General features: G+C 45.3%; 1 protein-coding gene across 3 annotated transcripts in view; it reads right to left on the bottom strand.

Annotated features, from left to right (window-relative positions):
- Positions 1-24,573, bottom strand: part of LOC139766273 (uncharacterized) — a 76,810-nt gene that overhangs the window by 17,794 nt on the left and 34,443 nt on the right. For 2 of the 3 annotated variants that reach the window (XM_071694712.1, XM_071694702.1), the window contains exons 4-5: positions 13,310-13,471; positions 3,248-3,355 (exon numbers count right to left, since the gene is read on the bottom strand). In XM_071694712.1, coding sequence (XP_071550813.1) covers positions 3,248-3,355; positions 13,310-13,471 — 270 coding nt within the window. Of the gene's footprint in view, positions 1-3,247; positions 3,356-13,309; positions 13,472-15,004; positions 15,393-24,573 lie in introns of those variants that run through there. The other variant, XM_071694720.1, reaches the window with a different exon arrangement.

The following is a 24,573-nucleotide window of genomic DNA, read 5'->3' as shown; positions in this document are numbered from 1 at the left end:
ACTTTCCTTGGTTTACCCAAAACGTTTCACATGCCCTGCTTCAGTCCATTGACAGCACGTCGAACCTGGTATACCATATCGTTCCAATTCATTCTGTTCCTTGCACGTCTCTCACCCTCCAGTATGTTTAAGCCCCAATCGCTCAATGTGTTTTTCACACCATCCTTACACCCCTAGTTTGATCTCCTTCTTTTTCTTGTTCCCTCCACCTCTGACACATATATCCTCTTTGTCAATCTTTCTTCACTGATTCTCTCCATATGTCCAAACCATTTCATTTCACTCTCCTCTGCTCTCTCAACCACACTTTATTTCCATCACATCTACCCTCCTCCGTATAACCATATCTGTATAGCCCATGCCTCGCAATCATAGAATATTTTTGGAATAACTATTCCTTCAAGCATACTCACTTTTGCTATTCGCGATAGCGTTCCGTCCCTCCACACATTCCTCATCGCTCCACTTCCTCCAGTTTTTCTCCATTCAAACTTATATCCTAATTAACTTGTCTCTCAACCCTACTGAACCTAATAACCTTGCTCTTATTCACATTTACACTCAACTTTCTCCTTTCGCACAATTTTCCAAACTCAGTCACCAACTTTTGCAGTTTCTCACTCCAATCAGTTACCAGAGCTGTATCAACGGCGAACAACAGTTGATTTACTTCCTAGGCCCTCTCATCCCTAACAGACTGCATACTTGTCCCACTCTCCAAAACTCTTGCATTTACCTCCTTAACTACCCCATCCATAAACAAATTAAATAACCATGGTGATCTCACAAACCTCTGCTGCAGACCGACATTCACTGGGAACGAATCACTCTCTTCTCTTCCCACACGTACACATGCCTTACATCCTCGGTAAAAGAATTTTCACTGCTTCTAGCAGCTTACCTCCCACACCATATTCTCTTAAGTCCTTCCAGAAAGTACCTCTATCAACTCTATCATATGCCTTCTCCATATCCATAAATGCTACTTACACATCAAACTGTTTTTCTGAATATTTCTCGCATACATTCTTCAAAGCATACACCTGACCTACACATCCTTTAACACTTCGGAAACCACACTGATCTTCCCCAGTCTGATACTCTGTGCATGTCCTCACTCTCTCAGTCAATACAATCCCATATGATTTCCCAGGAATACTGAACAAACTTATGCCTCTGCAGTTAGAACACTCGCCTTTATCCCCTCTGCCTTTGTACAATGGCAATATGCATGTATTCTGCCAATCCTCAAGCACTTCATTATGATCCATATATACACTGAATATCCTTACCAGCCAATCAACAACACAGTCACCCCCTTTCTTAATATAATCTACTGCATTACCATTCAAACTCGCCTCCTTGCCGGATTTCATATGCAAAGCTTTCACTACCTCTCCTCTCTTAACCAAACCATTCTCCCTGACCCTCTCACTTCGCACACCACCCCGGCTAAAACACCCTATATCTGCCACTCTATCGCCAAACGTATTCAACAAACCTTAGAAATACTCACACTATCTCATTTCATAACTACCTGTTATTACTTCCCCCCTTGCCCCCTTTATCGATGTTCCCATTTGTTCTCTTGTCTTACGCACGTTAGTTACCTCCTCCTAAAACATTTTTAATTCTCCCTAAAGTTTAATGATACTCTCCGCCTCTCATTTGCCCTGTTTTTCAACCCTTGCACCTTCTTCTTGACCTCCTGTCACCTTCTTTTCTTCATCTCCCAGGCATTTGCACTCCTTCCTTGTAAGTATCGTCCAAGCTCCTTTCTTTTCTCTTTCACAAACAACTTTACTTCTTCATCTAACCACTCACTACCCTTTCTAATCTGCCCACCTCCCACCTTTCTCATGCCACATGTATCTTTTGCACATAACATCAATGATTCTCTAAATACATCCCATGCCTCTCCCATTCCCCTCACTTACTTTGCTCTCACCTTTGGCATTCTACACTTAATCTCTCCTGGTACTTCCTCACACAAGTCTCCTTTCCAAGTTCACTTACTATCACCACTCTCTTCTCCCCAACATTCTCTCTTCTTTTTTGAAAACCTCTACAAATCTTCAACTTCGCCTCCACAAGATAGTGATCAGACATCCCTCCAGCTGCCTCTCTCAGCTCATCAACATCCTCAAGTCTCACGTTTACGCGCCTATCAATTAGAACGTAATCCAATAATGCCTTTTGACCATCTCTCCTGCTCACATACGTATACTTATCTATATCTCTTATTCTAAACCAGGTATTCCCAATCACCCGTCTTTTCTCAGCACACAAATCCACAAGCTCTTCGCCATTTCCTTTCACAATACCGAATAATCCTTGCACACCAGTTATACCCTCAACTGCCATAGTACTTAACTTCGCATTCAAATCACCTATCGGTAATACCCGGTCTTGTGCATGAAAGATGCTGACATAGTCACTCAGCTGCTCCCAAAACACTTGCCTCTCATGATCTTTCTTCTCATGACCAGCTGCATAAGCACCAATAGTCACCTATCTCCCTCCATCCACTTTCAGTTTTACCCATATCAATCTAGAGTTTACTTTCTTACGCTCTATGACATACTGTCACAACTCCTGCTTCAGGAATGGTGCTACTTCTTCCTAAGCTCTAGTCATCTCACCAACCCCTAGCTTTACTCCTAAGACTTTTCAAAACCATTCTACATACTCACCCTTGAGCTTCGTTTCACTCAAAGCCCAATAGATAAAATTTCGTTTGAAAAGATTTTGGTATAAAATAATCATTGTTTTATGCGAACATATTACCGTATTCTAAAGTAGAGCTTGCTTTTTAAAAGAGCAAACATACACCAGATATCTTATCTACCTCGTTGTTTTATGATCAGGAGTGATAAAGCAGATAAACCTCATGGCATCATAAAGCATTTGGGGTTGGATATGACACTACCTTCTTGGAAAGGAGAAAGTAGGAGAGGAGTGGGAGAAATATATTACAGCGCTGCTTGGGTGGTATATGACCAGGAGAGAGAATGTGAGAGGAGCGAGTTTGAGATTTGACGGAAGGAGAAAGACATCTTTCACCTACGACGATTCAGAACGGAGGGGTTGGCTCTGGGGGTTGGCTCGTCTAGAGTTGAGAGGGAAGGAAAAACATTTCACCAGGACGGAAATCAGTGGAGTTAGATAATGTTTCCCTTTTAGAATATTTAGCAACACCCTTACCCCGGAATTGCGAATGAATGAGACTGTCAGGAGTCCCACCTACCGCAGGGACCGCAGTAGTAGAGAAGGGTTCCTCGGCCAAACTGTTTGCTAGTGGACACACACTGGTTCCTTCCGCAAGTGCAGTATCCTTGGTCGATTGAAGGACGCTCTGAAATGGAGTAATGATTTACAGTATCACAAAACGGAAAATATTTTAATCTTACTTACACGAAAATGAGTGAGAAGTTGAATATTTGTGTCAGAAATGGAAGAGACAAGGGAAAGAGGAGAACAAATTGGAGAGGAAAGGATGTGGTGGAAAAGGGTTCGAGTACTCGGGGTTCGAATATGCAGAAAGGTGCACGGCGAAAACAGAATACTGTGAACTGCAGCGATGTCATATATAGACAACGACGTGTCATCAATGGCCTGAAACAGTGCATACAAAGCGGCTGAGAAAAACCTTGGAAAGGTCTATGGTGCTAGGTTGTGGATGGGGGATGTGCCGTTGTATTTCATAAGATACACGGAGAGTATGTGTGAGAGAATGAAGCCATTTCTTCGTCTGTTCCTAACGGGAAACAGCGAACAAGTATGAAACAAGAATTTTTGTATCTGTCTATCTATATCATCATTCATTGATTATACTTAATCGCCGTCTCCCGCGTTAGCGAGGTAGCGCAAGGAAACAGACGAGGAATGGTCCAACTCACCCACACACACATGCATTTACATAAACGCCCACACACGCACATATACATATACATTTCAACGTATATATACATATACATACATATATACACATGTACATATCCGTACTTAATGATTTCATCCATTTCTGTCGCCACCCCGCCACACAGGAAATAGCACCCCCTCCCAGCGAGACGGTACCAGGAACAGACAAAAAAGGCCACATTCGTTCACCCTCAGTCTCTAGCTGTCTTTTGTAATGCACCGAAACCACAGCTCCCTTTCCACATCCAGGCCCCACAGACCTTTCCATGGTTTACCCCAGACGCTTCATATGCCTTGATTCAATCCACTGGCAGCACGTCGACCCCGGTATACCGCATCGTTCCAATTCACTCTATTCCTTGCACACCTTTTACCCTACTGTATGTTCAGGCCCCGATCGCGCAAAATCTTTTTCACTCCATCCTTCCACCTCCAATTTGGTCTCCCACTTCTCCTTCTTCCCTCTACCTCTAACACATATATCCTCTTTGTCAATCTTTTTTCACTTATTCTCTCCATTTGACCAACCCATTTCAGAAATACACCCTCTTCTGCTCTCTCAACCACACTTTTTATCACCACACATCTCTCTTACCCCTTTCTTTTTTTACTCGATGAAAACCACCTCACACCACATACTGTCCTCAAACATTTCTTTTCCAATATATCCACACTCCTCCGCACAACCCTATCTATAGCCCATGCCTTGCAACCATATAACATTGTTGGAGAAAGAATACTTCCCGCGCATTCCCCGCGTGTTGTAGAAGGCCATTAAAGGGGATGGGAGCGGGGGATAGAAATCCTCCCCTCCTTGTATTTCAACTTTCTAAAAGGGGAAACAGAAGAAAGATTCATGAGGGGAGTGTTCATCCTCCTCGAAGGCTCAGATTGGGGTGTCTAAATGGGTGTGGATGTAACCAAGTTGAGAAAAAAGGAGAGATAGGTAATATGTTTGAGGAGAGGAACCTGGAAATTTTGGCCCCGAGTGAAACAAAGCTCAAGGGTAAAGGGGAAATGTGGTTTAGGAATGTCTTTGGAGTAGCACTCCTCTTGAAGCAGGAGTTGTGGGAGTATATGATAGAGTGTAAGAAAGTAAACTCTAGATTGATATGGGTAAAACTGAAAGTGGATGTAGAGAGATAGGTGATTATTGGTGCCTATGCACCTGGTCATGAGAAGAAAGATCATGAGAGGCAAGTGTTTTGGGAGCAAATGAGTGAGTGTGTAAGCAGCTTTGATGCACTAGACCAGGTTATAGTGATGGGTGATTTGAATGCAAAGGTGAGTAATGTGGCAGCTGAGGGTGCAACTGGTGAACATGGGGTGTTCAGTGTTGTAAATGGAAATGATGAAGAGCTTGTAGATTTGTGCTGAAAAAGAACTGGTGATTAGGAATATCTGGTTTGAAAAGAGAGATATACATAAGTATACATATGTGGGTAGGAGATAGCCAGAGATCGTTATTGGATTACATGTTAATTGATAGGCGCGTGAAAGAGAGATTTTTGGATGTTAATGTGCTTAGAGGGGCAACTGGAGGGATGTCTGGTCATTATCTTGTGAAGGCGAGGGTGAAGATTTGTAGAAGTTCAGAAGAGAAGAATGTTGGGGTGAAGAGAGTGGTGAGAGTAAGTGAGCTTGTAAAGGAGACTTGTGCGAGAAAGTACCAGGAGAGATTGAGTGCAGAATGGAAAAAGGCGGGAGCAAATGACGTAAGGGGGTGGGGGAGGAATGGGATGTATTTAGGGAAGCAGTGATGGTCCTGCGCAAAAGATGTTTGTGGCATGAGAAAGGAGAGAGATAGGCAGATTGGAAAGGGTAGCGAGTGGTGGGATGAAGAGATAAGATTATTAGTGAAAGAGAAGAAAGAGCATTTGGACGATTTTTGAAGTGAAGTGGTGCGAATGAATGGGAGATGTGTAAAAGGAGACAGGAGTGGTCGAAGTGGTGTGCGAAGTGAAAGGGTTAGGGAGAATGGTTTGGTATGCAGAGAAGATGTGGTGAAAGCTTTGCGGAAGATGAAAGCTGGCAAGGCAGCGGGTTTGGATGGTATTGCAGTGGAATTCATTGAAAAAGGGGATGACTGTCATGTTGATTGGTTAGTATGGATTTTCAATATATGTATGGTTCATAGTGAAGTGCCTGAGAATTGGCGGAATGCATGCGTACTGCCACTGAATAAAGGCAAAGGGGATAAAGGTGAGTGTTCAAATTACAGAGGTATACGTTTGTTAAGTATTCCTGGGAAATTATATGGAAGGGTATTGATTGAGAGGGTAGAGGGATGTACAGAGCATGAGATTAGGGAAGAGCAGTGTGGCTTCAGAAGTGGTGGAGGATGTGTGGATCAGGTGTTTGCTTTGAAGAATGTATGTGAGAAATACTTAGAAAAACAGATGGATTTGTATGTAGCATTTATGGGTCTGGAGAAGGCATATAACAGAGCTGAGAGATGTTCTATGGAAGGTATTTAGAATATATGGTGTGGGAAATAAGTTGCCAGAAGCAGTGAAAAGTTCTTATCGAGGATGTAAGGCGTGTGTTCGAGTAGGAAGAGAGGAAAGTGATTGGTTCCCAATGAATGTCGGTTTGCTGCAAGGGTGCGTGATGTCTCCATGCTTGTTCAATTTGTTTATGGATGGGTTTGTTAGGGAGGTGAATCAAGAGCTTTGGAAAGAGGGGCAAGTATACAGTCTGTCGTGGGTGAGAGGGCTTGGGAAGCGAATCAGTTGTTGTTCGCTGATGATACAGCCCTAGTGGCTAATTTGGATGAGAAGTTGGTGACTGAGTTTGGTAGTGTATGTGAAAGAAGAAAGTTGAAGTAAATGTGAATAAGAGCAAGGTTGTTAGGTTCAATAGGGTTAAGGGACAAGTTAACTGAGAGGTAAGTTTGAATGGAGAAAAACTGGAGGAAGTGAAGTGTTTTAGATATCTGGTAGCGGAAAATTGAATGGGAGGGTATTGATTGAGAGGATGAAGGCATGTACAGATCATCTGATTGGGGACGAGCAGTGCGGTTTCAGATGTGTGGATCAGGTGTTTGCTTTAAAGAATGTGTGTGTGAGAAATACTTAGACAAACAGATTGATTTGTATTTATGGATCTAGAGAAGGCATATGATACGGTTGACAGAAATGCTTTGTGAAAGGTCTTAAGAGTATATGGTGTGGAGGTAAGCTACTAGAAGCAGTGAAAAGTTTTTACCAAGAATGTAAGGCATGTGTGTGAGTAAGAAAAGAGGAGAGCGATTCGTTCCCAGTGAAGGTCGGTCTGCGGCAGGGGAGTGTGATGTCCCCATGGTTGTATATTTTTTTTTTTTTTTATGGATGGGGTGGTTACGGAAGAAATGCAAGAGTTTTGGAGAGAGGGGCTAGTATACAGTCTGTTTGGGACGAGGAGGCCTGGGAAACGGGTCAGTTGTTGTTCGCCGATGATGCAGCTCTCGTGGCTGATTCGAGTGAGAAACTGCAAAAGTTGGTGACTGAGTTTGGAAAAGTGTGTGAAAGGAGACAGTTGCGAGTAAATGTGAATAAGAGTAAGGTTATTAGGTTCAATAGGGTTGAGGGACAAGTTGATTGCAATGTAAATTTGAATGGAGAAAAATTGGAGGAAGTGAAGTGTTTTAGATATCTGAGAGTGGACTTAGCAGCAAATGGAATCATGGAAGCGGAAGTGAGTCACAGGGTGGGGGTGGGGGCGAAGGTTTTTGAAGCGAAGAAGAATGTGTGGAAGGAGAGAACGTTATCTCGGAGAGCAAAAGTGAGTACGTTTGAAGGAACAGTAGTTCCAACAATATCATATGATTGCGAGGCATGGGTTATAGATAGGATTGTACGGAGGAGGGTTGATGTGTTGGAAACGTAATGTTTGAGGAAAATATATGGTGTAAGGTGGTTTGATTGATTTAGTAATGAAAGGCCAAGAGAGAAGTATGGAAATATAAAGAGTGTGGTTGAGAGAGCGGAATAGGGTGTGTTGGAACGATTTGGACATATGGAGAATGAGGGGAAAGATTGACAAAGAGGATACATGTGTCAGAGGTGGAAGGAAAAAGGAGACGCGAGAGACCACATTGGAGGTGGATGGATGGAGTGAAAAAAATTTTGAGCGATCGGGGCCTGAACATACAGGAGGATGAGAAACGTGCAAGGAATAGAGTGAATTGGAATGATGTTGTAAACCAGGGTCGACGTGCTATCAATGGACCGAACCAGGGCATGTGAAACGCCTGTGGGTAAACCATGGGAAGGTCTGTGGGGCCTGGATGTGGAAAGGGAGCTGTGGTTTCAATGCATTACACATGACAGCTAGAGACTGAGTGTGAACAATTGTGACCTTTTTTGTCTGTTTTCCTGGTTCTAACTCCCTGAAGCAGGGGGTAGGGATGCTGTTTCCTGTGGGGTGAGGTTGCACTAGGATTGGATGAAGACAAGCAAGTATGAATATGTACATGTGTATGCATGTATACGAGAAAAATGATCATGAGGCAATGTTTTCAGAGAAGTCGAGTGAGTGTGTCAGCAATTTTGTTGCACGAGACCGAGTAAGTGATAGGTGATCGGTGATTTAAATCGATGGTAAATAATGTGGCAGTTCGGGTATAATTATTGTGCATGGGGTATTCAGTGTTATGAATGGAAATGGGTAAAAGCTTGTCTACTTGTGTTCTGAAGAAAACTGGCGATTATCAATAGCTGGTTTAAAAAAAGATATATGGCATGTTTTTGAACTCCACCGATACACGTTAGGGAACAGTTACCTAATATCAAATCCATACAGTGTGTTCTATAAGGAAATACGAGAAAACGAGCCACAGATGAGATACAGGACCTGAACTGAAAATAGATAGCGCGGTCCTAGCCCGAGCAGTTGTACGTATGCTGTGTACCAAGCCGAACACTGGCGCCTCCTCCCTCCCCCTCCCCCAACCACGAGTTATATCATCGTACTGCCCAATACTTACTGTCCAGTACTGCCCAATACTTACTGTCCAGTGATACTGAACGTAATGTTTACTTTGGTGTATAATGAATATAAAGTTGTGCCCTTGAACTGTTAAATTGGTACTGTTATACACTAATTACATGGCCATTACAATTATTGTAATAGATCGTGGCTAAGTACATAGCACACTACCATCACTCATCAACCGATGCAGACACGTTGCCGTTTCCATACTAACTCTGACTTCAGCATAACATACAGCGCGGTAGCAATAAATGGATTATGACTATGTCACTGAGAAATGATTTGGTTAGCAGCAGTTAACAATGTGTGAAATCAGGAAAAGTAAACAATCCTAAACAGACAGATGCAAGTACCCTACAAAAAAGTATTCCATGTGTCTTCCTACACTTTTAATACATGAACGACATTGGCGAATCATAGATTGCCGAACACGCTCAAATACCCGTAGTGTACTACGTATTTGTTCGCCTGCAGCCTGAATCCGCGGGAGTAGTTCATCCTCTGTGTCAACAGGCGTGTCATGCACTAGGGATTTCAGATAGCCCTACAGGTAGAAATGTATGGGATTTAGGTCAGGTGACCGTGTTGGCCAGGAAACGGGACTGGCACTACTTTATTCCTGTTGGGAAACTGGGCATCGATGTATACCCATACAGTCATGCTGGAGTGCGTAGGCGCACCGTCGTGCACGTACCACATCCTCTTGCGTCTTGCTAGGGGTACATCATCTAGTAATGTCGGTACATCATGTTCTAAGAAAGCACAATAAATGAGGCCTGTTAGGCGACCAGGAAGTAAATGTGCACCTACGATATCATCACTACTTATGCCGCACCTACACTGATAGAAAAGCGATGTTGATTCCCTTTACGCCTTGCTGTATGGGGATAGGCCTCATCCTAAACATGCATAATGTGACTATTAAACTTCCCTGTTCTTGTGAAACATGCATCATCTGATAACAGTATCATGCTAGAAAAATCCGGATCGAGTGCTGTTTGGTCTAGAAACCACTGGCAGAAGTTAGAGCGTCTTTGAAAATCCTCTGGGAGTAAATGCTGAACTTTCCAAAAGTGGTAGGGTTGAAGGAGCTGTTCGTGAATTACACTCAATATTGAAAAATTACTGGCCCCTAGCCACACCTCGAGTGCTTGCTTGAGGATTCGTTGCAACTGCCTGTAGGATAGTCTCTTCAAAGCGCGGTCGTCTTGTTTGCGACATATTCCACCTAAAACCTCCTGTCTCCCTCAGCCTTCTGTTTATGGATGTGAATATAGTGTGATGTGGATGCTGTCTCTGGGAAATCTTTCTGCATAAAAAGGTGCAGCTTCCCTGCCATTTCCCTACGCAGCACTATAGGTCAAGTGCATATCGGCCAACTCCAGATATGAGAACCACTGCATACTATCAACGTGGAGGAACTGTGAACAGTAACATAGGCGATGGTAATGTATCGTTAACCCTCACATAACGGACAGGTTGTGGAGCCGTAAAAAGATAGTGCTGCGTTATCAGTTCGAGGTCTGGTATTAGTGAAGAGAACCAGAGCAATCATATGGCGTCGAGGTTTCATCACACGCGATAAAATAAATCCTTCAGTTACGTGAAGAAGGATTGTTTTCTTGTTGATGCTGTGTTCGTCATACTGGGCTAAGTTTACAGAAGTGCACACGTGTAACATGCTGCTTAAGGCCAAAACCCTTAACGTTATGACCTACATCAGTTGACTGGTAATGTAGTGCATTGGTAAATGTACATAAAACCTTACATGCACACAGAAAACGGACATTATGAATGATTGAAAAGGCTCTAGCAAGTGTCCAACCGGTATTCGTTACCATACAGAAGTGTGGATACAAATATTATCAAAACACACACACACACACACACACACACACACTTTCTCATCAGCACAATCACACCCCATCGCAACTATACACATACACAATTTCAGTGACACATCGAGACCGACACACACACACACACCACCTCCCTATACACATCCATAATCACACACCATCCCAACCACATGCACACACACGTCCTCCCCAGTCACCCCTACAATCACAACCCCAACACACACACACACACACACACACACACACGCCATTATTCTCCTTGACACATCATACCCAACAGATCTTACCAGGTGGAAACCCAAGTGTAGAGTGCGCCGTGTTGTTGCATATTCCCTTCAAAGTAGTTTCGCTTTGGGTCAACCTATTTTACAGTGCTTCGGATTCTGGCTCTGTCCGTTCGAATGTCTAACCAACTGTATGATATTCTTGGTACTCATTATAACAAGTGCATAAACAGTTTATGTGTATCTATTTGTACAAAATCGTAATTGAAGGAGCAACTCCTGAAGGAAACTATCACTACCCAATCATGCTCCATAACTAACGGACTGCAGTGTTCGGACACCTGGCGCAGACTTTGCCTTCAGCATTATGCCCTGTGAACTGTATTGCAAATGTTCGAATAAGTCTTTGCTATGCGCGCTCAGGCACTTCGCACTTTCCTGCTAAACACATAATATCAGCAACATATCTTTACATACATGCCTGACTTCATTCGCAACGTGTAATTAGGTAATCCTGATACTACTACTGTCTTTGAATTCACAGTGTAACTGGCATATCAGTGTTCTTGTTTAGCGCTGGCCTGGCCTGTTACGCTACAGTTTTTACTAGTGGTCTATATCCTAAATAAAGCATTTCTAGGAAAAACGGTATGGAATGAAAAGTGTTTGTTCTCAGTACAACTGATCCTCAAGGTTTGTCGATGGAGTAAAAGAGAAACTTTAGGAAGTAAATGTGTTGAGAGAAGGGCAACTGGTGGAATGTCTGATCAGTCTTGCGGAGGCGAGAGTGAAGATCTGTAGAGTTCTTCGAAAAAGAGGAGAGAATGTGTGCGTGTGTGTGTGGGGGGGGGGGGGGGTGTTAGAGTAAGTGAGTTTGGAAAAGAGACTCGTGCGAAGAAATACCAGGAGAGATTGAGAGTATAATGGCAAAAGGTGAGAGCGAATGAAGTGAGGGGAGTGGGTGAGGAATGGGAGGTACTTAGGGAAGCGGTGATGGCATGTGCAAGAAATGCATATAACATGCGAAAGGTGGGAGGTGGGCAGATTAGGAAGGGTAGCGAGTGGTGGGATGAAGAAGTAAAGTTGATAGAGAGAAAAGAGAGGCGTTTGGGCGGTACTTACATGGAAGAAGAGCAGATGCTTAGGAGATGTATAAGAGAAAGAGGTAGGAGGTTAAGAGTAAGGCGCAGGGGTTGAACTGGGGTGAAAGATAATCATTAGATTTTAGGGAGAATGAAATGATTTTCAAAAGGATGTAAATGATGTGCGAAAGACATGAAATGGGGACATCGGTGAAGGGAGCAAAAGGAGAAGTGATTACAGGCAGTGGAAAAGTGACGGGGAAATAGAATATTTTTAAGGATTGTTGAATATGTTTGATGATATAGTGCCAGATATAGGGTGTTTTGGCCGGGGTGGTATGCGAAATGAGTCAGGGAGAGTGGTTTGGTAAAAGGAGAAGAGGTGGTGAAAGCCTTGCAGAAGATGAAATCCGAAAAGGCGACGGGATTGGATGGTGATTCTGATTATTGTTGTTGATTGGTTGGAATATGTACATGTGTATATATGTAATGCATGTGTATGAATAGGTATGATGATATGTATATATGCGTGTACAGTGCGTATATATATATATATATATATATATATATATATATATATATATATATATATATATATATATATATATATATATATATATATATATATATTATCCCTGGGGATAGGGGATTAAGAATACTTCCCACGTATTCCCTGCGTGTCGTAGAAGGCGACTAAAAGGGGAGGGAGCGGGGGGGCTGGAAATCCTCCCCTCTCGTTTTTTTTTTTTTTTTTAATTTTCCAAAAGAAGGTACAGAGAGGGCCAAGTGAGGATATTCCAAAAAAGGCCCAGTCCTATGTTCTTAACGCTACCTCGCTAACGCGGGAAATGGCGAATAGTTTAAAAAAAAGAATATATATATATATATATATATATATATATATATATATATATATATATATATATATATATATATATATATATATTGGAAAGAATCACTATATATCATTGAATACCAACGTTACATATTAATACTTAATCCAAAAAGAAAACGCCCGAAGTAACTGCACGTGCTGTTGGCACCCAAGAGATATTAAAGATACGTAGACATCGCCCGCAGCAAGTGAACAGCACTTAAATATCACTACACGGTACGCACTGTTGAAAGAATAATCATGTAAACGTAAACACGATCTCTTGCACAAGTAACCTTCCCCAGCAACTTATGACAAAATCTCATAATGCCACGAATCGTGTTCTAGATATCGTTACATTTATTTCCAGTGACTTACTACATATGGGTGGGTGAGGAACAGGACTACTCCTTCCCAGCTCCAAGGCTTGCTCCAGGTTAGGGAAGGCGCTCTTGCAGTCGTCGTCATGGGTGCAGCTGATGTTTTCAAGCACGCAAGAGTCCTCGTCAACGGTGCATGAGACACTGGAGTCATAGATCACTGTGTGGGAAATGTAAAGGATCAGACAAAACTATGAAAAGACAAAATTTCCTTTCTTAGGTATTACGTTACAAGACATTATTGTATTCTTACAAGATTAGTGAATTCGAGAAATTTCGTTTGAGGGACCTTAACAGAGGAGTTAGTGCTGCTGGGTTGAGGATTAGTACCAGTATCTGGTGGCAAGAAAACCAAAAACACGAGCGGTGTTGCGTTCGAAACATTATCAGGATATTCTGTAGCGTTAAGAAAATTAAAGACTTTGAGATGGGGTTTCCTGAAGTTGTTTCCTGAAGTTGTTACTAAATGATATTATGAATTGGTCTTGAAGGGTCGACTGAAATCATGGTTAAAGATATATTGGCTTTGTATTGAAAGGTGATCATGTGTCTGGATCAACATAACTTATTTCCTATCAACTAAAATTCTGTTTACGTAACCATTAGATCATAAGATCTATCAAGGCTTTAGCTTAGAATTCTAGTTACTTACTCTTACATGATTGAGTCACCAGGACAGTCTTTGGAATCGGTCTTAATGGTTCTTAGACATAATTCCCTGAGACTCAGTTGCTAGTTATACAGTCGCAGTGATACATATCTTAGTTACACGGTTCCACAATCATGATATCCGGTGACACCATTCGCTAAGGTAGAGTTCCTAGTATCTCAGTTCCAAGTGAAACAGTTCCCCAAAACACAGATCCTTTTGAGAAAATTCTGTGTCCCATTTTGGAGAGTCACAGTTTCCATTGATACAATTTACAATGACACAGTTTGCACATATAAAGTGTCTCATGGCAGTGGCAGAACACATGACCTTCAGTAGTGAAGCTCCTAGTGACATATCGAAATGATGTTTTCGGTGACTGAATCACTCAACTCGATTGAGGATCTAAAACTGTCTGTGAGAACGTAGATTGGAAAGGCACGCAATGATATGGACACACAGAAAATATACTAAAAGGCCTAGTTCCGAAGCTGCATACTTGTAGAAGATAATTTGCGCTGGAGTAACAAGTCTCGAAGAAAGCAATGACTAAATTGAAGGAGCGGCGATACTGTAGCTGATGTAAGGGAAAATAACTAATGTTGAGGGTTTACACGTGTTTTACTTACTACCAGCAAATAAACTAAATTGATATCCCCACAATGTACCAGATCAACTAGGCTGTACAACCTAACAACCTATACAAAATTGACACTATCATGATCAAACAACCTGGTAGATCAAATCATCACCAGTGGAACTTGGACGTGAAGCAAGCTTCTGTGTTAGAAGACTTGCAGTAGAAACCAGCGGGCGTGTGTTGATTATGAGTCATGATCTCTTGGCCATAAATAGGAGTTAGATTGCTCTGTAAACAATATATGGAGATGGTATTCTTTGGTAGGGTTCTTTTACGAAAACCATCACACATTTTGAGAAATCGTCCTGTTCACACGTCTTTTATAGTGAAGCCATGTAGAAAAATAACCACCAAAATAACCTATTTTACAAAAAATTGGTTGTATTCTACGAGACAATACTTACACCTTTTAGAGGAAATATTTGATTCTTGCCTGGTTCTTCCTCCAACACTCTCTATAACCCCATCAGTCTCACCATCACCGGCGAGGAACACCGTCATACCATCACCATAACTCAAACCATCGCCTGAAGCATCACTTGTGTTATACAGCCAGCTCAACAGTGTTGCCACAGTTACTATGACCAGCCGCTTGTCCACCATCTTCCTTACTAACCAGAATATCTCTCCGACAAGCGTAGTGGCATGAAATAATCTGAAATTTGGGGATTCCCCGTATTCTGGCTCAAGGTCTGGGTATTCCCCGTGTCCTGGCACCAGATCTGGGGATTCCCCGCTTCCTAGCCCGAGATCTGGGGATTCCCCGCTTCCTAGCATGAAATACTTTAAAATTTGGGGATTCCCCGTAGTCTGTCTCGAGAACTGGGGATTCCCCGTATCATGTCACGAGATCTGGGGATTCCCCGCTTATTAGCATTAAATTCTTTAAAATTTGGCGATTCCCCGTAATCTGGCTCAAGATCTGGGGATTCCCCGTATTCTGGCTCAAGATCTGCAAATTCCCCGTATTCTGGCTCACGATCTGGGGATTCCCCGTATCCTGGCACGAGATCTGGGGATTCCCCGCTTCCTAGCATGAAATACTTTAAAATTTGGGGATTCCCCGTATTCTGGCTCGAGATCTGAAGATTCCCCCTATCATGGCACGAGATCTGGGGATTCCACGCCTATTAGCATGAAATACTTTAAAATTTGGGGATTCCCCGTAATCTGGCTCGAGATCTGGGAATTCCCCGTATTCTGGCTCGAGATCTGGGGCTTCCCCGTATCCTGGCACGAGATCTGGGGATTCCCCGCCTCCTAGCATAAAATACTTTAAAATTTGGGAATTCCCCGTATTGTGGCTCAAGATCTGGGGATTCCCCGCTTCCTAACACGAGATCTGGGGATTCCCCGCTTCCTAGCACGAGATCTGGGGATTACCCGCTTCCTAGCACGAGATCTGGGGATTCCCCGTATAATGGCACGAGATCTGGGGATTCCTCGCTTCCTAGCATGAAATACTTTAAAATTTGGGAATCCTCGTATTCTGGCTCAAGATCTGGGGATTCCCCGCATTCTGGCTCAAGATCTGGGAATTCCCCGTATCCTGGGACAAGATCTGGGGATTCCCCGCTTCCTAACACGAGATCTGGGGATTCCCCGCTTCCTAGCACGAGATCTGGGGATTACCCGCTTCCTAGCACGAGATCTGGGGATTCCCCGTATAATGGCACGAGATCTGGGGATTCCTCGCTTCCTAGCATGAAATACTTTAAAATTTGGGAATCCTCGTATTCTGGCTCAAGATCTGGGGATTCCCCGCATTCTGGCTCAAGATCTGGGAATTCCCCGTATCCTGGGACAAGATCTGGGGATTCCCCGCTTCCTAGCACGAGATCTGGGGATTCCCCGCTTACTAGCATGAAATACGTTAAAATTTGGGGATTCCCCGTATTCTGGCTCAAGATCTGGGGCGATTCCCCGCATTCTGGCTCAAGATTTGGGGATTCCCCGAATTCTTGCTCAAGATTTGGGGATTCCCCGGATCATGGCTCGATATCTGGGGATTCCCCGCTTCATAGCACGAGATCTAGGGGTTCCCCGCTTGCTAGCATGAAATACTTTAAAATTTGGGGATTCCCCGTAATCTGGCTCGAGATCTGGGGATTCCCCGTATTCTGGCACGAGATCTGGGGATTCCCCGTATCCTGGCACGAGATCTGGGGATTCCCCGCCTCCTAGCATGAAATACTTTAAAATTTGGGAATTCCCCGTATTGTGGCTCGAGATCTGGGGATTCCCCGTATCCTGGCACGAGATCTGAGGATTCCCCGTATTCTGGCCCTAGATCTGGGGATTTCCCGCTTCCTAGAATGAAATAATTTAAAATTTGGGATTCCCCGTAATCTGGCTCAAGATCTGGGGTTTCCCCGTATTCTGGCTCAAGATCTGGGGATTTCCCGTATCCTAGCACGAGATATGGGGATTCCCCGCTTCCTAGCATGAAATACTTTAAAATTTGGGAATTCCCCGGATTTTGGCTCAAGATCTGGGGAGTCCCTCTACCCTGGCACGAGATCTGGGGATTCCCCGTATTCTGGCACGAGATCTGGGGATTCCCCGAATCCTGGCACGAGATCTGGGGATTCCCCGCTTACTAGCATAAAATACTTCAGAATTTGGAGAATCCCCGTATTCTGGCTCAAGATCTGCAAATTCCCCGTATTCTGGCTCAAGATATGGGGATTCCCCGTATCCTGGCACGAGTTCTGTGGATTCCCCGCTTCCTAGCACGAGATCTCGGGATTCCTCCCTTCCTAGCATGAAATACTTTAAAATTTGGGTATTCCCCGTATTCTGGCTCGAGAACTGGGGATTCCCCGTATCATGGCACGAGATCTGGGGATTCCCCGCCTATTAGCATGAAATACTTTAAAATTTGGTAATTCCCCGTAATCTGGCTCGATATATGGGGATTCCCCGTATTCTGGCACGAGATCTGGGGATTCCCCGTAAACTGGCACGAGATCTGGGGATTTCCCGCTTCCTAGAATGAAATACTTTAAAATTTGGGAATTCCCCGTATTCTGGCTCAAGATCTGGGGATTCCCCGCTTCCTAGCATGAAATACATTAAAATTTGGGGATTCCCCGTATTCTGGCTCGACATCTGTGGATTCCCCATATCCTGGCACGAAATATGGGGATTTCCCACTTCCTAGCATGAAATACTTTAAAATTTGGGAATTCCACGTATTCTGCCTCAAGATCTGGGGATTCCCCGTATTGTGGCACAAGATCTGGGGATTCCCCGTATCTCGGCACGAGATCTGGGGATTCCCCGCCTCCTAGCACGAGATCTGGGGGATTCCCCGCTTCCTAGCATGAAATACTTTAAAATTTGGGGATTCCCCGTATTCTGGGTCGAGATATGGGGATTCCCCATATCCTGGCACGAGATCTGGGGATTCCCCGTATTTTGGCCCGAGGATCTGGGGATTCCCCGTATCCTGGCACGAGATCTGGGGATTCCCCGCTTACTATCATAAAATACTTCAGAATTTGGTGATTCCCGTATTCTGGCTCAAGATCTGCAAATTCCCCGTATTCTGGCTTACGATATGGGGATTCCCCGTATCCTGGCACGAGATATGGGGATTCCTCAGCTTCCTAGCACGAGATCTGGGGATTCCCCGCTTCCTAGCATGAAATACTTTAGAATTTGGGGATTCCCCGTATTCTGGCTCGAGATCTGGGGATTCCCCCTATCATGGCACGAGATCTGGGGATTCCCCGCTTCCTAGCATGAAATACTTTAAAATTTGGGGATTCCCCGTAATCTTGCTCGATATCTGGAGATTCCCCGATTCTGGCACGAGATCTGGGGATTCCCCGTATTCTGGCACGAGATCTGGGGATTCCACGTATTCTGGCACGAGATCTGGGGATTCCCCGGAATCTGGCTTGAGATCTGGGGATTCCCCTCTTCCTAGAATGAAATACATTAAAATTTGGGAATTCCCCGTATTCTGGCTCAAGATTTGGGGATTCCCCGCATTCTGGCTCAAGATCTGGGGATTCCCCGCTTCCTAGCATGAAATACATTTAAATTTGGGGATTCCCCGTATTCTGGCTCGACATCTGGGGATTCCTCGTATCCTGGCACGAAATCTAGGGATTCCCCGCTTATTACCATAAAATACTTTAAAATTTGGCGATTCCCCGTATTCTGGCTCAAGATCTGGGGATTCCCCGCATTCTGGCTCAAGATCTGGGGATTCCCCGTATCCTGGCACGAGATCTGGGGATTCCCCGCTTCCTAATATGAGATCTGGGGATTCCCCGCTTCCTAGCACGAGATCTGGGGATTCCCCGCTTTCTAGCACGAGATCTGGGGATTCTCCGAATCCTGGCACTAGATCTGGGGATTCCTCGCTTCTTAGGCTGAAATACTTTAAAATTTGGGAATTCCCCGTATTCTGCCTCAAGATCTGGGGATTCCCCGCATTCTGGCTCGAGATCTGGGGATTCCCGGTATTCTGGCACGAGATCTGTGGATTCCCCGTATCCTGGTACGAGATCTGGGGATTCCCCGCCTCCTAGCATAAAATAATTTAAAATTTGGGAATTCCCTGTATTGTGGCTCGAGATCTGGGGATTCCCCGTATCCTGGCACGAGACCTGGGGAGTCCCCGTATTCTGGCACGAGATCTGGGGATTCTCCGTAAGCTGGCACAAGATCTGGGGATTCCCCGCTTCCTAGAAAGAAATACTTTAAAATTTGGGAATTTCCCGAATTCTGGCTCAAGATTTGGGAATTCCCCGCATTCTGGCTCAAGATCTGGGGATTCCCCGTTTCGTAACATGAAATACATTAAAATTTGGGGATTCCCCGTATTCTGGCTCGACATCTGGGGATTCCCCGTATCCTGGCACGAAATCTGGGGATTTTCCGCTTATTACCATAAAATACTTTAGAATTTGGCGATTCCCCGTATTCTGGCTCAAGATCTGGGGATTCCCCGCATTCTGGCTCAAGATCTGTGGATTCCCCGTACCCTGGCACGAGATCTGGGGATTCCCCGTATCCTGGCACGAGATCTGGGGATTCCCCGCCTCCTAGCATAAAATACTCTAAAATTTGGGAATTCCCCGTATTGTGGCTCGAGATCTGGGGATTCCCCGTATACTGGCACGAGATCTGGGGATTCCCCGTATTCTGGCCCGAGATCTGGGGATTCCCGTATCCTGGCACGAGATCTGGGGATTCCCCGTATTCTGGCACGAGATCTGGGGATTCCCCGTAATCTGGCACGAGATCTGGGGATTCCCCGCTTCCTAGAATGAAATACTTTAAAATTTGGGAATTCCCCGTATTCTGGCTCAAGATTTGGGGATTCCCCGCATTCTGGCTCAAGATCTAGGGATTCCCCGCTTCCTAGCATGAAATACATTAAAAGTTGGGGATTCCCCGTATCCTGGCACGAAATCTGGGGATTCCCCGGTTATTACCAGAAAATACTTTAAAATTTGGCGATTCCCTGTATTCTGGCTCAAGATCTGGGGATTCCCCGCATTCTGGCTCAAGATCTGGAGATTCCCCGTATCCTGGCACGAGATAAGGGATTCCTCGCTTCTTAACAGGAGATCTGGGGATTCCGCGCATACTAGCACGAGATCTCGGGATTCCCCGCTTCCTTGCACGAGATCTTGGGATTCTCCGTATCCTGGCACGAGATCTGGGGATTCCTCGCTTCCTAGCATGAAATACTTCAAAATTTGGAAATTCCCCGTATTCTGGCTCGATATATGGGGATTCCCCGTATTCTGGCACGAGATCTGGGGATTCCTTGTAAACTGGCACGAGATCTGGGGATTTCCCGCTTCCTAGAATAAAATACTTTAAAATTTGGGAATTCCCCGCAATCTGGCTCAAGATCTGGGGATTCCCCGCTTCCTAGCATGAAATACATTAGAATTTGGGGATTCCCCGTATTCAGGCTCGACATCTGGGGATTCCCCGTATCCTGGCACGATATCTGGAGATTCCCCACTTCCTAGCATGAAATACTTTAAAATTTGGGAATTCCACGTATTCTGCCTCAAGATCTGGGGATTCCCCGTATTGTGGCACAAGATCTGGGGATTCCCCGTATCTTGGCACGAGATCTGGGGATTCCCCACTTCCTAACACGAGATTTGGGGATTCCCCGATTCCTAGCACGAGATCTAGGGATTCCCCTTCTCTTGGCACGATATCTGGGGATTCCTCGGTTCCTAGCATGAAATACTTTAAAATTTGGGAATTCCCCGTATTCCGGCTCAAGATTTGGGGATTCCCCGCATTCTGGCTCAAGGTCTGGGGATTCCCCGTTTCCTAGCATGAAATATATTAAAATTTGGGGATTCCCCGTATACTGGCTCGACATCTGGGGATTCCTCGTATCCTGGCACGAAATCTGGGTATTCCCCGCTTATTACCATAAAATACTTTAAAATTTGGCGATTCTCCGTATTCTGGCTCAGGATCTGGAAATTCCCCGTATTCTAGCTCACGATATGGGGATTCCCCGTATCCTGGCACGAGATATGGGGATTCCCCGCTTCCTAGCATGAAATACTTTAGAATTTCGGGATTCCCCGTATTCTGGCTCGAGATCTGGGGATTCCCCCTATCATGGCACGAGATCTGGGGATTTCCCACCTATTAGCATGAAATAATTTAAAATTTGGGGATTCCCCGTAATCTTGCTCGAGATATGGAGATTCCTCGTATTCTGGCACGAGATCTGGGGATTCCCCGTATTCTGGCACGAGATCTGAGGATTCCCCGTATTCTGGCACGAGATCTGGGGATTCCCCGCCTCCTAGCATAAAATACTTTAAAATTTGGGAATTCCCCGTAATGTGGCTCGACATCTGGGGATTTCCCGTGTCCTGGCACGAGATCTGGGGATTCCCCATATTCTGGCCCGATATCTGGGGACTCCCCGTATCCTGGCACGAGATCTGGGGATTACCCGTATTCTGGCACGAGATCTGGGGATTCCCCGGAATCTGGCATGAGATCTGGGGATTCCCCGCTTCCTAGAATGAAATACTTTAAAATTTGGGAATTCCCCGTATTCTGGCTCAAGATTTGGGGATTCCCCGTATCCTGTCACGAAATATGGGGATTCCCCGCTTATTACCATAAAATACTTTAAAATTCGGCGATTCCCCGTACTCTGGCTCAAGATCTGGGGATTCCCCGCATTCTGGCTCAAGATCTGGGGATTCCCCGTATCCTGGCACGAGATCTTGGGATTCCCCGCTTCTTAATATGAGATCTGGGGATTCCCCGCTTCCTAGCACGAGATCTGGGGATTCCCCGCTTTCTAGCACGAGATCTGGGGATTCCCCGTATCCTGGCACGAGATCTGGGGATTCCCCGTATCCTGGCACGTAATCTGGGGATTCCCCGTATTCTGGCACGAGATCTGGGGATTCCCCGTATCCTGGCACGTAATCTGGGGTTTCCCCGTATTCTGGCACGAGATCTGGGGATTCCCCACCTCCTAGCTTTAAAATTTGGGAATTCCCCGTAATGTGGCTCGACATCTGGGGATTCTCCGTATCCTGGCACGAAATCTGGGGATTCCCCGATTATTACCATATAATACTTTAAAATGTGGCGATTTCCCGTACTCTGGCTCAAGATCTGGGGATTCCCCGCATTCTGGCTCAAGATCTGGGGATTGCCCGTATCCTGGCACGAGATCTGGGGATTCCCCGCTTTCTAAGATGAGATCTGGGGATTCCCCGCTTCCTAGCACGAGATCTGGGGATTCCCCGCATCCTAGCATGAAATACTTTAGAATTTGGGGATTCCCCGTATTCTGGCTCGAGATCTGGGGATTCCCCCTATCGTGCACGAGATCTGGGGATTCCCCGCCTATTAGCATGAAATACTTTAAAATTTGAGGATTCCCCGTAATCTTGCTTGCGATCTGGGGATTCCCTGTATTCTGGCACGAGATCTGGGGATTCCCCCGACTCCTAGCATAAAATACTTTAAAATTTGGAAATTCCCCGTATTGTGGCTCGAGATCTGGGTATTCCCCGTATCCTGGCGCGAGATCTGGGGAATCCCCGTATTCTGGCCCGATATCTGGGGATTCCCCGTATCCTGGAACGAGATCTGGGGATTCCCCGTATTCTGGCCCGATATCTGGGGATTCCCCGTATCCTGGAACGAGATCTGGGGATTCCCCGTATTCTGGCCCGATATCTGGGGATTCCCCGTATCCTGGAACGAGATCTGTGGATTCCCCGTATTCTGGCACGAGATCTGGGGATTCCCCGGAATCCGGCATGAGATCTGGGGATTCCCCGCATCCTAGAATGAAATACTTTAAAATTTGGGGATTCCCCGTATTCTGGCTCGACATCTGGGGATTCCCCGTATCCTGGCACGAAATCTGGGGATTCCCCGCTTATTACCATAAAATACTTCAAAATTTGGCGTTTCCCCGTACTCTGGCTCAAGATCTGGGGATTCCCCGTATCCTGGCACGAGATCTTTGGATTCCCCGTATTCTGTATCGATATCTGGGGATTCCCCGTATCTTGGCACGAGATCTGGGGATTCCCCGTATTCTGGCACGAGATCTGGGGATTCCCCGGAATATGGCATGAGATCTGGGGATTCCCCGCTTCCTAGAATGAAATACTTTAAAATTTGGGAATTCCCCGTATTCTGGATCAAGATTTGGGGATTCCCCGCATTCTGGCTCAAGATCTGGGGATTCCCCGTTTCCTAGCATGGAATACATTAAAATTTGGGGATTCCCAGTCTTTTGGCTCGACATCTGGGGATTCCCCGTATCCTGGCACGAAATCTGGGAATTCCCCGCTTCTTACCATAAAATACTTTAAAATATGGCGATTCCCCGTACTTTGGCTCAAGATCTGGGGATTCCCCGCATTCTGGCTCAAGATCTGGGGATTCCCCGCATTCTGGCTCAAGATCTGGGGATTCCCCGTATCCTGGCACGAGATCTGGGGATTCCCCGCATCATGATATGAGATCTGGGGATTCCCCGCTTCCTAGCACGAGATCTGGGGATTCCCCGCTTTCTAGCACGAGATCTGGGGATTCCCCGTATCCTGGCACGAGATCTGGGGATTCCCCGCTTCCTAAAATGAAATACTTTAGAATTTGGGGATTCCCCGTATTCTGGCTCGAGATCTGGGGATTCCCCCTATCATGGCACGAGATCTGGGGATTCCCCGCCTATTAGCATGAAATACTTTAAAATTTGGGGATTCCCCGTAATCTTGCTCGAGATCTGGGGATTCCCCGTATTCTGGCACGAGATCTGGGGATTCTCCGCCTCCTCGCATAAAATACTTTAAAATTTGGGAATTCCCCGTGTTGTAGCTCGAGATCTGGGGATTCCCCGTATCCTGGCACGAGATCTGGGGATTCCCCTTATTCTCGCCCGATATCTGGGGATTCCCCGTATCCTGGAACGAGATCTGGGGATTTCCGCATTCTGGCACGAGATCTGGGGATTCCCCGGAATCTAGCATGAGATCTGGGGATTCCCCGCTTCCTAGAATGAAATACTTTAAAATTTGGGAATCCCCGTATTCTGGCTCAAGATTTGGGGATTCCCCGCATTCTGGCTCAAGATCTGGGGATTCCCCGTATCCTGGCACGAGATCTGGGGATTCCCCGCTTCCTAATATGAGATCTGGGGATTCCCCGCTTCCTAGCACGAGATCTGGGGATTCCCTGCTTTCTAGCACGAGATATGCGGATTCCCCGTATCCTGGCACGAGATCTGGGGATTCCCCGCCTATTAGCATGAAATACTTTAGAATTTGGTTATTCCCCGCTTTCTAGCACGAGATCTAGGGATTCCCCGTATAATGGCACGAGATCTGGGGATTCCCCCTATCATGGCACGAGATCTGGGGATTCCCCGCCTATTAGCATGAAATATTTTAAAATTTGGGGATTCCCCGTAATCTTGCTCGAGATCTGG

The sequence above is a fragment of the Panulirus ornatus genome, chromosome 4 (genome assembly GCF_036320965.1).
Source record: "Panulirus ornatus isolate Po-2019 chromosome 4, ASM3632096v1, whole genome shotgun sequence".
Classification (NCBI taxonomy): Eukaryota; Metazoa; Arthropoda; class Malacostraca; order Decapoda; family Palinuridae; genus Panulirus; species Panulirus ornatus.
The sequence above is the reverse complement of the archived record's forward strand: the minus strand, read 5'-3'. Positions and strand labels throughout refer to the sequence as shown.